This window comes from Mustela lutreola, chromosome 8, assembly GCF_030435805.1.
Source record: "Mustela lutreola isolate mMusLut2 chromosome 8, mMusLut2.pri, whole genome shotgun sequence".
NCBI classification, from domain to species: Eukaryota; Metazoa; Chordata; class Mammalia; order Carnivora; family Mustelidae; genus Mustela; species Mustela lutreola.
This window is the reverse complement of record NC_081297.1, coordinates 141,713,365-141,729,717: the sequence shown is the minus strand read 5'-3', so window position 1 is coordinate 141,729,717 and position 16,353 is coordinate 141,713,365. Positions and strand designations below refer to the sequence as shown.

Genomic DNA, 16,353 nt, shown 5'->3' with positions numbered 1-16,353 from the left:
GATCAGGATGACGTGGGCTTCAACATGAGAGGGGGAAAAAGGCCAGTGGATGCTGCCAACCCATGCGGTTTGACCCTTCCCCAACTTTCAAAGCCAGCAGCTGCCACAGACAGGGCCTTTTCCCTCAGCCTGTGTGTGTGAGTGTGTGTGTGTGTGTTATGTGTGTGAGCGCTCGCCTCGGCGTGCTGTGTGTTAAAGCTTGCAGCCCCTCAGGTTTCCTGGTGCTTGTCACATCTATGCCCTTCGAGTGCCTTCTCTGCAGGGAGGCTGTAAGAAGCTAAAGAAACCATAAGAAATCTCATGGCTAGAAACAGGCACACCCTGATTTAAACCCTGATTTCCCTGCCCCCCCCCCAGACTGCTGTACCCTCCACTCCTCTTCAGGGTGTCCCCAAAGGGCTGGCAGATGGGGAGGAAATTATAGTGAGTTTGGAGCGAAAGAGGAGATACAGTCTTGCCTTTTAGGCCTGCAGAAGCCACTTCTGTCTCGGCCTCCCTGTGCCTTCCGGACCATGGGGAAAATATTTTTTACTTGGCTGTAGAAAGTCAGGCCTCGGTGGGAAAGTGCTGGAAAGATTACTCTTAAATCCGGGAATTTTCCTCTGGGCGGGACTGTTTATTCAGTGAAGGGATGCCAGGGATTTAACCCTACATTTCATCTTCCCCCTGGCTTTGTCTTCCCCTGGGAGGCTCCAGGGAGCCAGAAGGAAGAACCGTAGTTTTAGCAAGTCCCCCCAAGCCCCCGCCTCCAGCAAGAGCTAGGGGGAGCCAATGGCCCGGTTTCTTCATTGGCAACCCAGGGCTAGCCCCACCCCTCTCCAGCAGGGGGGCCTGTCTGGGGTTATAAGCAGAACTCCAGCTTCAGCCCCTCATTCAGAACCCATCCTGCCCCCCACCCCCTCCAGAAACCATAGCCCAGGGACTGGACTGACACTTGGTCACTGTGGAAAAAGAGAATTTGACTTTTATTCAGAAAGTCTACAAAATACAGAAGGCGGATAACTCGCTTACTGTAAGTCAGAAAATAAATAAATTCTGGGGGCCGGGTCAATTTTTTTTTTTTTTAAGCATTTTTTGGGTGGTTGTCATCCGGCTTTCCCTAAATATAAGATAAAATGTGATTTATTTGCAGATATAAAATATAAAGTCCAGCACAGGGCCACACACCACTTTTCCCAGGCAGTGGGTGCTAGGTTTCCGGCTGGGGAGAATAACTTAAAATTCGTGCAATAAATAAACAGCTGTATACAGGGCAGGAGGGTTGGGGCTGGACTCCCCAGGAGAATGGCAATCAGTGGCAGTGGCCACCCCTCAAGCCACAATGGTCCTTCTCAGGACTGCGAGACCTCAGCATCTGTCTTATCTTCCCGCCTGCCACAGTCAATGGTGGCCTCCTTGGTCCTCTTTCTCTCTGGCTGGCCAGCTCCTTCTACCTCTTCCATCCTTATCACCTTCTCCGGCCCTCTACTTCTCTTCCCCTAACTCACAGAGGCAGCTCCCAGGCCAGGGAGGCCCTTCCATCATCCCTTCCAGTCTGTGTCCACAATGCCCCTGACAAACGCGGATGGAACCTCAGGGCAGCTTGGCTTTTCCAGCTCAGCCACGAAACACAGATGGCCTTGAGCACTGGCCTGTCCGCTGGAGGCCTGTTTCCCTATCTCTTAACTGGCCCTCACTAGTGATGTCTGACGATTCTCCCAGCTTTGGAAGGCCAGGCACCGCTGGGCCCAGCGCAGAGGCGGGGCACATTAGCCTCCAGTCCCAGGAGACACATATGGGAGCCAAACCTAGTCCCGAATCCTGGGAGGGTTCGGAGGGGCTAGGACACGATCTGAGCAGACACTTTACAAAATGAGGGGTGGCCCTCTCCTCCCGGACAGCCCTTCTCTCTAATCCACTCTGTATCCCACCATCCCAGTCTAAGACGGCTGGACTGTTCAGCCAAAAGAGACCCCAGACTTCAAGACCACCCCACCGTTCCCACCCAAGTTGTCTCACCCCAAGGCCACCTATTAGGACCCAGTTACAGGGGCCACAACAGGAAGACAACAGGCTCGGGAGGAATCATGTGCTCACCACGGGGCTGGTGGCTACAGAGAAATGGCACCTGGGGACGAGACCACGCTTAGGCACTTTGGGAAGGAAGCGGCGGGGTGGGGTGGGGGGTGTGGCTTGGAAGTGCGGCGTGGCCGGGCGGGGCGAGGCGGACACTAGGAGCAGGCTGCGGGGGAGGGGCCGGGGGTGGGGGCGGGGGCGGAGGCGGGGCCCGGCCCCGGCACGGGCCCGGGGGCCGGGGCTGACTTAACGATGGTGATGACGCTGGCTGGCGCCACGCGCGCGGCGGGCCCGCGAGCGGCCACAGAGCGCGCGAAGCCCTGCAGCGCCTCGCACTTGCCGCGCAGCGCGTCGAGCTCCAGGCGCATGGCTGCGTTCTCGCGCGCCAGCTTGTCCACCTCGCGCTCCAGCTCCGACTTCTGCTTCTGCAGCTCCTCCTTCTGGCACACGCGCTTCACGCGGCAGCTGGCCGCGTAGCCACGGTTCTTGAGCGTGCGACGTCGCTGCTTGAGCCGCGTCACCTCCTCGGCGGAGAGCCCGCGCAGGTGCCGGTTCAGTTCGCGCACCGACAGCCCCATCAGCGCCTCGTCAGACAGATGCGGCGTGTTCTCGCTCAGCTCACGCTTGATCTAGGGGTAGAATGTTGGGCGCATGGGGAAACTGAGGCCCAGGGTCGCGCCCTGCCTGTGGACGCTGGCCCTGGTCTGGTGCGCAGCAGGTGCTGGAGACGGCTCCCCCGCCCCACCCCCAGTGCTCCCCCTTTACCACCACAGGCCCCAACGAGGAGGCTGGACTTGCTTGCTCCAAGGCCCCAAAGCGTTGGGGCGGGCGGGCGAAGAAAGGGGAAGCTGGGCCAAACCAGGATTTGAACACAAAAGGGACCACCACACCAGGGCTTGGCCCAAATTCTAACCCAGTGCATCAGCCTGGACTCAGCCAGAGAAACCCGGCCCAGAAAGCACCTTTTAAGTCCTCTCTAGCCCAGTAAGCACTGTGCTGATGGGGAAGCCAGCCCAGAGATGGAAGTGACCTGCCGGGGTGGGGTGGGGGCTGCGAGGGGTCACTCAACCTATGACCAGAGCCCAGGCCTCTTGGTTTCCAGGCTGGGGCCCTTCCTAGGGCCCCATGAATACCTGAACCCTGCTGAGCCACCCTTGAGGATTCCAGGAACTGAAGGGGAAGTTGGGATGGGACAGTCAGCCTAGGCAAGGAGGGAGAGGGGGAGGACAGGGACCACGGGGGCTGCCTCCTCACCTTCAGGGCTTTGCTGGATAAGGGATCCACAGACATGTTTGCAAAAGGTGCCCTCCGGGCTGAGACCTAGGAGAAAGAAGAGACCAAGGTCACTTTCCTTCCTACTTTGAATAAAACCCAGACTCACTACCTTGGCATTCAAGGCCTCTGCTGCTCTGGAATTCCTGTCATACCACGTTTCTCTGCCCCAGCGGTCCAGCCACACGGACGCTGCTGAATGGTTCATTCCAGCCTCAGGGCCTTTGCACCTGCTTCTCTCTTTATGGCTGTCTTCCTTTTCATCTCCCCACAGCGACTCTTCACTGAGAGCTTTGCCAAATGTCACCTCTTAAAACTGGTTTAACCATCCTGGCTAAATACCTCCTATATTATCACATCACCTCATTTTATAACCCTCATGGTCACCTCTTCTGCAGTAATTTTGTTTGGTTACTTGGTTATCTGTCTCTGTCCCACCTCTCCTCCACCAAAATGCACACTCAGGAAGACTGTGGTCTTGCCATGGTATCAATGTGCCTAAGTCAGTGCCTGGTACATAGCACGTGCTCAAGCAAAATGCATCAACCGAATGGACACCCCCCTCCAGCCATTCGCCCATATGAGGTCCAGAGATGCCTATATACAGCAAATTACACAAACCGTATTTGGAGCAACCTGGCTGGCTCAATTGGTAGGATATGCAATTCCCGATCACAGGGTCATGAGTGAGCCCTGTGCTGGGAGTGAAGTTACTTTAAATTATATATAAAATATATAATAAAAATAATTTATAATTTATAAAAAATATATAAAATACTATATATATACATATGTGTTTGTGGAAAGTCATTGACTATCATATATATTATATACACATATAATTATAATTATATAAATTATAATATATAAAATACATATAAAAAAAATATATATATGATAGTCAATGACTTTCCAGAGTCCAACCTGCACCCCATCAAAATAAAACATTACCAATCCCTTCCCCTCCACCCCAGCCCACACCCTCCTCACCCAAATCGGTCTTGGGAAAGCTTTTCCTGCTCGGTACCCAGCACTAATGCAGCCCTGCCCTGGGCAGTCAGGGCAGCCATACCCTAAACTGATGAGGTGGCCCTCAGTGTCTCTCCCCCACAGGCCTGAAAACTCCATGTCCCTTCAACAAGTATTTTTTGAGCATCTACTCTATGCCAGACATCGGCTCTGGGGAGACATGGAGGGGACCTTCTGGAGGCCAGTGGCCACTGCTCGGGGCCAGGAAGGGGACTGTCTCCCAAAACCCCCTGAAATCAGCAGTCCTCTGTATCCCCAGCAGATCTGATCTTCTCCCCCAATTCATTGTGAGCGTCTGTGTCCTCATCCGATAATCCCGACGGGGAGGGGTGGTGGTGAGGAACAGAGGGGACAAGGCAGGAAGATGCCCTGTGGCCTGAGATGCGGTGTCCTAGCGATCTCATTAGCAATACCCGGGATGCTAGGGAACAGCAGAGGCAAATGGGGGTCCAAGCCCTGGCTTCTTGAACTTTCTATGGGGTCCACCTCACAGCTTCAGATCGGCCTCTGACACATTCCCGCAGGTTCCCCGTGTCTCTGAGACACGCTGTTGAAACGCAAAGTGCATGGACCTCGGTGCCAGACACCCGTGGGACCTTTCCATGGTGGTTTCCCCACTAGTTCTGATCCTGGCCCATTAGGTAACAGCTCTGTCCCTCGGTTTCCCCAGGGGTGACCCAGAGTTAGGTCACTCATGTTACTTCTCTCTCAGGACCCTCCCACGGTTCCCATCTCACTTGGAGTACAAGCTCAAGTCATCACAATGGCCCATAAGCCCCTGCAGGATGCCGCCCCAGCATAGACCTCTGACTTCACCTGCTGTGTGGTTCCCCTTCCCTCACTCTGCTCCAGCCACGCCCTCCTCCTTGTGGTTCCTCACACACACCACTCATGCTCCTCCCCAGGGCCTTTGCACTGGCTGTTCTCTGGGCCTGGGTTTCTCTGCTCCCAGATGGCCCCCAAGCTTGCTTCCTCACCTTTGGGTCTCTTCCCCAATCTTCAGTTGTCACTCAATTTGGAAATTCCAGCCCCTGGCATGTGTGCGCGCACGCACACATGCACTCTCTCTCTCTCTCTCCCCACCTCCCTTCCTTACCTCATGTTCCTCCATGGTACTTTCCAATGTATGCATTCTTACTCATCTACTGTACATATCTGTTCAGTGTCTGCCCCTGCCCCATTAGAGGGCCAGCTCCCCGGCAGCCCAGAGTCTGCTCGTCCCCTGCTGCATCTCCTGTGCCCAGAGCCTGGCACACTGCAGAGGCTCGAGGAATGTTGACTTCTCAGTGTGACTCGGGCCGAGGTGCAGAAAGCCCAAGGCTTCTCTGGAGTCGCCCAGCTCCTCCGGGCCCATACAGCCAGAGGGTGTGACACCCCAGAGGGAACAAGGAGTGGGACAGAAGAGGGAATGTGGCATCTGAAGAGACCCCCTCACAGAGGCCGCCACCACAGCCCTTAGCCTGGGAAGGTCTTCAGGGCCACCCAGGCTTCCTATGATGTCGCTGAGGCCCAGAGAGCCCCAAGTCAGGACCCTGGCCTTTCACAGATGCCACCTGGAGACCCTCATACACCACACCCACCAATCCTGCCCTTCACTGCAGTCCTCTTAACACACCTAGAAGGGCCTAGAATGCTCTCCTGCTCAGTCCTCCACACAGCTGCACAAGGATCTTTCCAGCATGTGCCTCTGACCATGTTACCACCCAGAGGAAAACCTTCCGTGGCTCCTTATCCCTGGGACAGAGTCCAAGCCCACCTGCGTGGCATCCCAGGCTTGCTTGCCATCAAGGACCACCTCTGCCTGGCACCTCTGCACCCAGAATTTCTTTTACTTCCTCTCTCCCACAGTCTATGGCCTCTGGGCAACTCCACGCCCTCTGACACTTCTCCCCTTATCTGGCAGATTCCTGCTCTTTCTTCTGCCTTCGCACAAATAAGACCTCCTCCAGGAAGCCCTCCTGGACCCACAGGACTCTTCCGACACCACCCACCCTAGCACTTCTCTCTTATCTTGTCCTGTTCTGTGTCCTTGTCTCCCCACCAGACAGGGACCTCTGCGGCAGCAACCAGCAGTTCCTGGTACCGAGGCCCCTGTGAGACCTGGGGCAAGGCCCGCCTCTCCGGGCCTCCACTCTTCCTACAACTGTAGGAATCAGAATCAGATCTGATTCGGAATCAGATCCTACAACTGTAGGATCAGAACAATACCTGCCAAGCGGTACAAACTGCAGAGCCCTGAGAGCAGCTGGGGGTTATCAGAATGGCTGAGTCCTTCCAGGAGGGGGGATCAGGCCAGTAGCAGGCACCGGGACCTTGTGTGGACTCAGCCTCCTCTGGCTCCCTGGAGGGCCTCCTCACTTAGCCCAAGAGGAAGGGGCATCTCTTGCCTGAAGTCACGTAGCAGGTATTAAATGGTCCTGACCCCCAGCTCAGGGCCTTTTCTTCACTGCCAGCTACCGGATCGCTACCTCCGCCAACCATTTTTTTTCTCTTCTTCCCTTGGAGGCCAGCAGAGCCAACCTCCAAGGTCTGCAGGTTCCCAACACTCCTTTGGAGGCACAGAGAATGAACTGATTCTCAGGGATTGACAGTGGCCTGGCCCAGCCAGCAGCCACCAGCTCTCCTGCACTCCCCTCCCTGGCCCTTGGTCCACTCCAGAGACATCCTGTAGACGGCCCACCCACTGGCATGGGCTCCTTGCTGGCTGCTGAGCCATTCTGCTTCCTCTGAGGACAGAGGGAAAAAATGTGTTTTCCTGGGCCTTGGCAGCCAGCACTGGTGCAGCCTCCTCCCTGCTGTTAGGGGAGCAAAGCTGAGAGAACCCAGCACCGCAGGGAAGCAGGGGCCTTGCATTCTAGCTCTGGGACTCTGCCACCCACTCACATTCACTGCGCATGGCTTCAGATCTGCCACTCACCTCTTGTGGCCTCAGTTTCCCACCATGCCCAAACTTCACCGAGCCTAGAGGACTTTCCCGCACTGATTACTTTGGAGTTTTGAGTGGCAGATTCTGGTGTAGAATGGAACTCCAAGACCACCAACAGACTGGAGGCCCTGGAGGAAGGGGAAGGCAATCGGGGAAGGCTTCCTGGAGGCAGAGGCATGAGAACACAAACTTTGGGACTGTCAGCCTTGACTGTCCCTCCATTCCACCTACACAGCTGGGGACCACTTCCCCTTTCAGTGGAGTGGAGCTATGACCACAGCCACCTCCTCACTGGCCTCTGGTCTCGCTTGCCTCCAGTGCCGGCCCTCTCACTGCAGACAGCTGACACAAACCTACAAACCAGTCCAGGCTCAGCCCATTTCAAAACCTTCTTTCCAGCCCGCACAGCAGAGCCCCCATGTCTCTATTGGATTCCCTCTCCACTCTCTCCCAGGATCCTCACGGTCACAACGAATGAGAAAAAGGACAGTAACCTACCATCCTTGTACAATTCCCACAGGGAGTGTGTCTGCGTGTATCTGTGTGTGCCTGTGTGTGTATATGTGCAAGTGAAGGAGGATGGCACCTGGGTCCTGAACGATCTGCTCACTTTTGAGAGACCGCTTCAAGAATCCCGTAGCTCCCTCAGGCTTCCTGCTTCCCTGGGATTCCCAGGCCTTTTACTCCAAGTGCTATGTTGTTCTTCCAGGACACGGATCTAGGCTCATTCATTCATTTCATCAGCAAACCTCCAAGAAGCACCTATTCTGTGCCAGACTTGTTGCTGGGTCCCAAAGGCCCAAAGATGAATCACAACCCCAGCCCTTAAGGGCTTCACAGGTGACCATCCCTCCATCTGACAACCCAGGTCACTGGTCACCTCCTCAGGGAAGCTTCCCTTGATTGCCCAGGCTAAGTCAAAGTCCTGTTATATACTTGCAAATTACAGAGCCTTCTGCCTCATACTACCCATCTCAGCTGTGGTTTTGCACGGAGTTTGGTCGCTCTTTCAACTTTGTCTCCCCTTCCTCGACCGTAAGGTCCCAGAGGGCAGGCTCTAGATCTTGTGTGTTCACCATCTTATTCCCAGCATCTAGCCCATGACAGGGTCCACTGCAACTCAGGCTAAAAGTGTCAGGAAGGAGGGAGCCACAGGAGCCCATGTTCAGTCTCAGGCTCTAGGGAAGGCCCAGAGGTGATTCAATGGGAGTCAAAACCCTCCATCTGTGATCCAACCAGCCACTTCCCCTTGTCCCTTGAATCTCCACCCTACTGGGGGATGTTTCCTGTCCAGCTCTGAAGGATGGGCCTGTGCAGTTTCTGTGCTCCTGGCCACCACCTCCCTCACTCAAGTCCTATACTATACTCCTGGACATCCCTGGCTCCAGACTGGGGCTGTGGACTCTCCTTTCTCTCCTACAGGTCCGTCCCTCCCCATTCTACACCCATCCTGCCACCCCACATAGCCTAGTTCCTGTTGCAGTTGGAGTCACTCAAACTCCCAGCCGTGGAAGCAGAGCTCACCAGGGCTCAAAGATTCAAGGTTAAAAGATCATCTGGTTTCTCGCCCCAGCAAGTTCAATTACCAACACACACCCCCACACACAACATTCTAAGCTTTGTAGATGGGAGGGACGCAGAATAGGAGGAAGGCATCCCTAACCCCCATCTCATCCCACAGGGCTGATGAGGAGAGAAGGCTAGGTCAGGGTCCCACCCCTCACATATTAATCCTTCATGGACCAAGACCACCTGTGCCACTGCCTGCTGACCATGACCTGGGCTAGCCCAGGGTGAGGACTCTGGGTCCCAGGACTGGCCCAGGCCTTCAACTAGCTCCTCAGGTCCAACCATCAGTAGGTTTGTCTGACTAATCCCACCTGGGAACTGAAACCACCAGGAGGACAGAAACCAGCTCCACCCCACCCTCCTGGTCTCACCCTCCCCAACCCAGCACGTACAACCTCCAGAACCAGGACCAGCCAGAGAAGCCACGAAAGAGAGGGGGCCAGGGACTCCTTCCCACCTCCCACCTTTGCGGTGGGTTTTCTGGCCCTTCTTCCTCCCAAGAGGCAGGAGATGGGCAACCCTGGGGATGAAGGAGAGTCCCCAAGGTCTGCCTTCCCCAGGCAGCTGGACAACCTGTGGACAAGGACAGAGGCACCAGCCCACTTTGTTGCCAGACCCATCGGTGGGTGCTCAGGCCAGGGGTGGCTCTCTCATCTCACCACCGCCACCCCCTGCCCAGCTGGGTGGGGCCTTTGATACTTTGCCCCACCCTGTGGCTGCAGGCGCCGGCTCTGGGCGGGGGACAAACACCGCAGTCACATGGCCGTGTCCCCGGGAAACTCCAGGGACAGCAAGGGCCTGGCTGCAGGCTGGTAGGAAGGGGACAGCCCCAGGGAGAATTCCCGGACCCCCGTGTGACCATGGAACGGGCCACTTCCCTCGACCGAATCCTCATTCCGCGTTTATTCCTGTGGGCACACTCTCTGAGGTACACACCACTGGCCACAGGCCCAGGGTCTTCACTGCCCTGGGAGCGCGCGGGTCGACACAAACACCACACACACACACACACACACACTCACTCACTCTCTCTCCCCCTCTCCCTCACGCACGCACGCACCAGGCAAGATAAGAGGGACACTGGCCCGGGAACACACACACACACACACACACGCCCGCCTTCGGACGTAAACAAACCGCGCACGTAGGGCCCGCGGGCAGCGGTCCAAGGACTGTCCTCACCGAGTCACGTACGTGCACACACCGCCCCCGGCCCCGCCTGGGCGGACGCTGACGCTCGCCCGCCTGTGCTGTCCCTTCCTGCCCGGCTCCGCTGCCTCCCCGCGCGCGCCCCCAGAAGAGGCCCGTCTCCGCACCCCGCCAAGCCTGCCTGGACCCCGTCTCGGCCCCCCGCCAGGACCTCTGGTCCCCGCCCCCCGCCCCCCCAGCCACCCAGCCCCGCCAGCCGTCCGGGCGAGGGATACACCGGAGCGCCGACGGAGCGGGCCTTGGTGCCCCGCCCCAGGCACGTTCCCGGGCGCGGAGACCCTGTAGCCTCCGCTTTCGCGCTCCCGTCCCCGTCTCGGACCCGCGTCCCTCACCCGCCTCTCGGCCCGCTTCGCCTGGCGCCCCGGGCACGCGCGGCTGCTGCTGCCGTCCGGGCTTGCTGTCCCGGCCCGCGCCCCGGTCCGTCTCGCCTCCGGTCCCGACCGCGGGTCGCTCCGAGCCGGGCTCCCGAGAGCGCCGCGCCGAGTTTTGTTGTGGGGCGGGCAGCCCGGGGGGGGGCGGCGCGGAGTTGTAAGGCGAGCTTCCCGGAATTACTCACTCACAGGATTCCTTTCATTCATAAAAACCCAGTCATGCGGTGACGTCACCGCCCGGCCGTCCCTCCGGCCCCGGAGCGGCCTCCCGGCTCTCGGCCCCGCCCCCATGTGGCCCCGCCCCGGTCATGCCCCGCCCACAAGGGCCCCATTCCCCGCCCCTCCCCCCGCTCAGCCTCAGCGCGGTCGGGATTCTCAACCCGGGTAAGAACATGGGCTGGGTGCGTGCATTCACGTGATACCTCGCGAGAGCCGCGTGGGCGGAGGTGTCATTTGTCTCATTTTGCAGTCAACAGCCCCGAGTCTCTTCTCCTTTCAACCTACACCCTCTGCCATGATGATCTCATCCAGTCCCGTGGTTTTAAATGCCAACCATATGCCCATGATCTCCCGAGGGCTTCTCTGAATTCTAGACTGCCCCTCTGCACCTCTAGCTGAGTGCCAGATGAGGATGGCAAAAATCCAGTTCCCAACCACTAACCCTACCTCAACTCCTTGTACCCCCAGACTTCCCAGTTTCAGTTGTTCCCATTCCTCTTTCTCCATTCTTCCCCACCAGTGAGGCTGGCTCTACCTCCAACACGGTCCAGCATCTGACCACTCTTCCCCACCCTCATGGCTCTACCTCCAGCCTAGGCACCATCAACTTATCTGGACCATGACAGCAAGCCTCCTGATAGCCTCCTTTGCCCCTAAAGGCTTTCTTCACACACTAAAGATCTTCCTTTTTTTTTTTTTTTTTAAGATTTTATTTATTTATTTGACAGAACGATCACAAGTAGGCAGAGGCAGGCAGAGAGAGAGGAGGAAGCAGGCTCCCCGCTGAGCAGAGAGCCCGACGCAGAACTCGATCCCAGGACCCTGGGATCATGACCCGAGCCGAAGGTAGAGGCTTTAACCCACTGAGCCACTCAGGCGCCCCTAAAGATCTTCTTGAAATAAGGATCAGATTCCTTAGCACACTTCCACCCTCTGGTTTAACACCCTCAATGGCTTCCCTTTGCATTTGGAATATAAACTATATTCCTCCTTTCAGTCTATAGAGCCCTAAGCCATCTGGCCTCTGCCCAGCTCTGCAGCCTCACCTTCCATTCTCATCTCACCCACTGCTCTTCAGCCACACTGCCCACACTGTCTTTCAAACACACCTAGCTTATTCCTACCACAGGTCCTTTGCACTAGCTATGTCCTTTTCTGTTCACTGCCAGGCTTTCTCATTTCTCATGTCAGCTTAGATGTCACTGCCTCAGAGAGGTCTTTCCTGACTGCCCTGCCTAAAAGAGCCCCCACTTCTGAAATTTGTTCTTATATTAACTTTCATATCTCCATAAGGTATTACCTTGCTTATTATATCTGTTTACTATTTAATGTCTGTTTTCCCTAAACAGAATGGAAGGGTTTTTTAAGATTTTATTTATTTATTTGACAGACAGAGATCAATAAATAAAATAAATATTTTATTTATTTATTCGACAGAGAGATCACAAGTCAGCAGAGAGGCAGGCAGAGAGAGGAGAAGCAGGCTCCCCGCTGAGCAGGGAGCCCGATGTGGGGCTTGATCCCAGGACCCTGAGATCATGACCTGAGCCGAAGGCAGAGGCTTTAACTCACTGAGCCACCCAGATGCCCCCAGAATGGAAGTTTCTTGTCTGCCTTGTTCACCACAGCATGTCACAAGCCTGAAACAGTGCTCAGCACATAGTGAGCCCTCCGTAAATACTTGCCGAGGAAATATATTAGTGGAGGCTCAGAGAGGTCAAGTGACTTTCCAAAGCCACCCAGCTCGGAAGTACAAGAACTGGAATTTAAATCTGGACCGGATAGATTCCGGGTCCAGATATTTAGGGCTGTGCCCAACTGAGTGGGTTCCAGTATAAATGCAAGACTTATATTCAGTGCCTGGAGCTAAAGCCTCTGCCTTCGGCTCAGGTCATGATCTCAGGGTCCTGGGATTGAGCCCTGCATTGGGCTCTCTGCTCCTCAGAGAGCCTGCTTCCTCCTCTCTCTCTGCCTACTTGTAGTCTCTGTCTGCCAAATAAATAAATAAATAAATAAATAAGGGGCAGCTTTGGTGGGGATGCAAAATGGGGGAGCATTGCCGTTCACCCCCCTTGTCCTTGCTCATGCTGTTTTCATTGTCTGAAGTGCCTGTCACTGCAACAGCCACAACTTCTGTGAAACTGACGTCATAGCACCTACCTTATCTGGCAGTGGAAGGCATGGGACCCATCGACAAGATGGTCTTTGTGTGGAGCCTTGGTCACCGGCCAGGCTCCTCTTTCCCTTAATTTAGTAGAGTTTAATTTCAGAGGCCTCATTATAGGTGCTCAACTATTGAATGAGTCCCCAGCAACCTGCACAACACCCAAGGACCCCATGCTGCCTAAATCCTTTGCTCCCATGCCCTGCCTGCCCATGTCAGGGGGTCGGCCCTTCAGTACCCACGCAGCAGAGACTGCTTGCCCACAGACATGGCTCCCTTTCTGGTCAAGGCCAAGGGATGTAGTGCAATGTCGTATTTAAAAGTGGTGGCTCCATGGGGCGCCTGGGTGGCTCAGTGGGTTAAAGCCTCTGCCTTCAGCTCAGGTCATGATCCCAGGGTCTTGGGATCAAGCCCCGCATCAGGCTCTCTGCTCGGCAGGGGGCCTGCTTCTCTTCCTCTCTCTCTGCCTGCCTCTCTGCCTACTTGTGATCTCTCTGTCGAATAAATAAATAAAATATTAAAAAAAAAAATAGTGGTGGCTCCGTGGTTTGCAACAGAGGTTCCTACTGGACAAATCTAGGACAATTCAAATATTAAAAAAAAAAAAAATAGTAATGATGGATCATAACCCATTAAATAAGAGAAGAATCAATGAGTCCATACTAATATGCATGAATGAATGAATGAATGAATGAATAGAAGAAGACAAAGCTCCTTCTTCCAGTAGAAGGAATGATGGAATTAGAAAATGACCATTAGACAAGCATTCTAGTAATAATGGATCCAAGAAGAATCATCAATGGATATGAAAATTTGATGAGAAACATATATAGTGTTATAGTTTCAAAGCATGACCCTAAATATAGCTTTTTTAAAGACTCTGAGAGAGAGAGAGAGAGAGTGCCCAAGCAAGGGGGAGGATCAGAGAGAGGGGCAAGCGGACTCCCCACTGAGCAGGGAGCCGAACAAGGGGCTCATCCCAGGACCAGGAGATGACCTGAGCCACCCAGTCATCCCCTAAATGTAATTATTAATTGGAAGTAGAAGGATAGTCTTTCTACAGTGGAGAAACCTGGCAGATAACACTTTGGCTAAATGATCAAGGTTACTTTCAGCAGTAACGGGACAAACTGACTGGTGTGTCCCCTAAACGATGCCCGGAGGAGGACACAGCATCAGTTCTGTGGAGCAGCTGACAGAAACTCTCACCATGAATGTGATCGTGAGGAAATGGGAGACACACCCAGACTGAGAACAGCTCTATAAAATAACTGCACTGCATGCTTTAAAAAAATGACAAGATCGGGGCATGTGGGTGGCTCAGTCTGTTAAGCGTCTGCCTTCTGCTCCAGGTTGTGATCTCAGGATCCTGGGATGAAGCCCTGTGTCTCAGCACAGAATCTGCTTTTCCCTCTCCCTCTGCCTTTCCCCCAGCTCATGCTTTTTCTCTCTCTATATCAAATAAATGAATGCAATCTTGGGGAAAAAAAAGAGAGAGAGAGACAAGATCCTGAAAGACAAAGACAGGATTGTTCCAGATTAGAGGAGACAGGATAACCGAAGCTGTGTGGGATCCAGGATTTCCCATTGGTATGAAGGACATCGTGAAGGTAGCTGGTCAAGTCCCAGTAAGGTCGGTCGACTAGCTAATAGAGTCTCATGGGTGTTAATTTCCCGATTTGGGTAGTTGTCCTGTGGTCAGGTAAGAGATTGTCCTTGATTTTAGGAAACACATGTTGGAATATTTGGAGGTAAAAGCTCACGGTGTCTGCAATTTACTCTCAAACAGTTGAGAACAAGATAGGTGGGGAATGATAAAGTTACTGTGACTAAGTCTTAGCATTCTGGGAATCTGGATGAAATTCTGCAGAAATTCTGTCATTCCTGCAATTTCTATTTAAATACAAGTTCTTTTCCTATGTTTTGTTTTTTTAAGTAGGGGCCCTCAGGGTAGTCCGAGGGCTCAAATCCTGGCCTCCACCCCCACCAGCTGGGTGACTGAACCTCTCCAGTCTCTCTCCTCCTCTGTAAACCGGGCTTACTAACAGAGTGCCAATTTCATGGATTGTGAAACAATTTAATGTGTTCACACTTAAAAGCATGTGGCACAGGGCCTAGTGTGGGAGAAGGGATCAATATGTACTGGGTGAGAGAGAGATGAGTTTTCCGGAGTCCCTTAGAGAAACCTGCCTCTTCCCTGGGCAGGTGACAAAGCCAGTGCTGACCACGCCCCCGCCCCCAGAGACCCGACCTCCTGCCCACAGGGCGGGGCCTCCATGTCAGTTTCTAGGGAAGGCGTGCCTTTGCCTGCTAAGTAACGCACAACTCTGATGGGTCCGACTCATCCCCTGCTCATCTGGCCAGGGATCCAAAACCCCAAATAGCCTCCAGGCATATCTCCGTGGGACCCCAGTCCTTAGTAGGTGCCCACGAACAGCGACAGGCTTGACCCAAGCCTGGATCCGCCGCTCATTCACACCCCTGGCTGATCCGCGTGTGGGGCATTCTTCCATCCCAGCCTCGGTTTCCCCAAGTGCAGTGAAAGTCTAGGATTAGACCAGTGATTTCCAAACCATCTCAAACCACAGTAAACTTTCTTAAAAGAAATCTGACTTGGCCATGTGTCCTGCGTTGTAAAGGTAGCTAGAGGTGGGCTGCTATGGAGGGGACCACTGCTGGCTTGGAGATTTCCCAGCCGGGTGTTCTCTGGAAGCCGTTCCTGCCCTGAGATGTGATTTTCAGGCGCACAAGAGCTCCTGTCCCTAGACGCTGGGGCCTTCCTAGCCCCCACTCTTAGCAGGGCAGCCCTCTGTCACTGAGCCAGATCCCACTTTTGGGATGGGTTTTTCTGCTGGGTGGGGTGATGTCATAGGATACTTTCTGGCATCTTGTTCTGTTCCCACTTCTTCACCTCTCACATGCCTTGCAGCAGCTTAGTACTGCGTCGTACTTACTCCCATCACTGTGCTTCTGAGATGCCTCGTGGATGCCAGGCACCACCCTAAGTGCCTACGACCTATCTGGGCTTGTTTGTTCCTCCAGCTCTTTCCTCCCCCTGCTAAATAAACCAACCATCCCCCCAAATTACCTGTACTTTCATCACATTTCCGTGTCTTCATAACTTTTCCTTCCCACAAAAGCCCTCCCTGTTGTAGGTGGGCAGTGGGGGCACAAATGATCAGCCTCCTTCTAGAGCAGAGGAAACGGGCCCAAATATGGATTCCCCAGTTCCCCAGGGAGCACCCGGTTGCTGGACTGCCGGAAGGGCTGTGCCCCATCCTGCTAATCGTTGCCACCTTCTGGGGAGCTAGGTGTTACCATCACCTGCGGGGGAGACATCGGAACTCTGAGAGGTGAGATAACCAGCCCAATATCACGGTCAGTCCCGGGCAGAGGAGGATTTGAACTTAGGTTGGTCTGATGCGAGGGTCAAGCTATTTCCCCTACTCCTGGTGGGTATCATCCCTGGGCTTTGCTGGGGAGTCATCTGAGCCACTGGGTATTGAAGGACACTCCGGCTCGTGCTAGGGGCAGCTCTG

General features: G+C 54.6%; 1 protein-coding gene across 4 annotated transcripts; it reads right to left on the bottom strand.

Moving 5' to 3' along the window:
* Positions 1–938: 938 nt before the first annotated feature.
* Positions 939–10,637, bottom strand: MAFF (MAF bZIP transcription factor F). 4 transcript variants are annotated; one of them, XM_059186960.1, is made up of 3 exons: positions 10,393–10,637; positions 3,310–3,375; positions 939–2,684 (listed from the first exon to the last, which is right to left on the bottom strand). In XM_059186960.1, exons 2-3 carry the CDS (start codon positions 3,343–3,345, stop codon positions 2,211–2,213), a joined length of 510 nt encoding a protein of 169 aa, XP_059042943.1. In that variant the 5' UTR covers positions 3,346–3,375; positions 10,393–10,637; the 3' UTR covers positions 939–2,210. The 4 variants fall into 4 exon arrangements, with proteins under 4 accessions (XP_059042943.1, XP_059042944.1, XP_059042946.1 ...); XM_059186961.1 differs by lacking the exon at positions 10,393–10,637 and adding an exon at positions 10,034–10,178; XM_059186963.1 differs by lacking the exon at positions 10,393–10,637 and adding an exon at positions 10,046–10,168.
* Between the last annotated feature and the right edge of the window lie 5,716 nt (positions 10,638–16,353).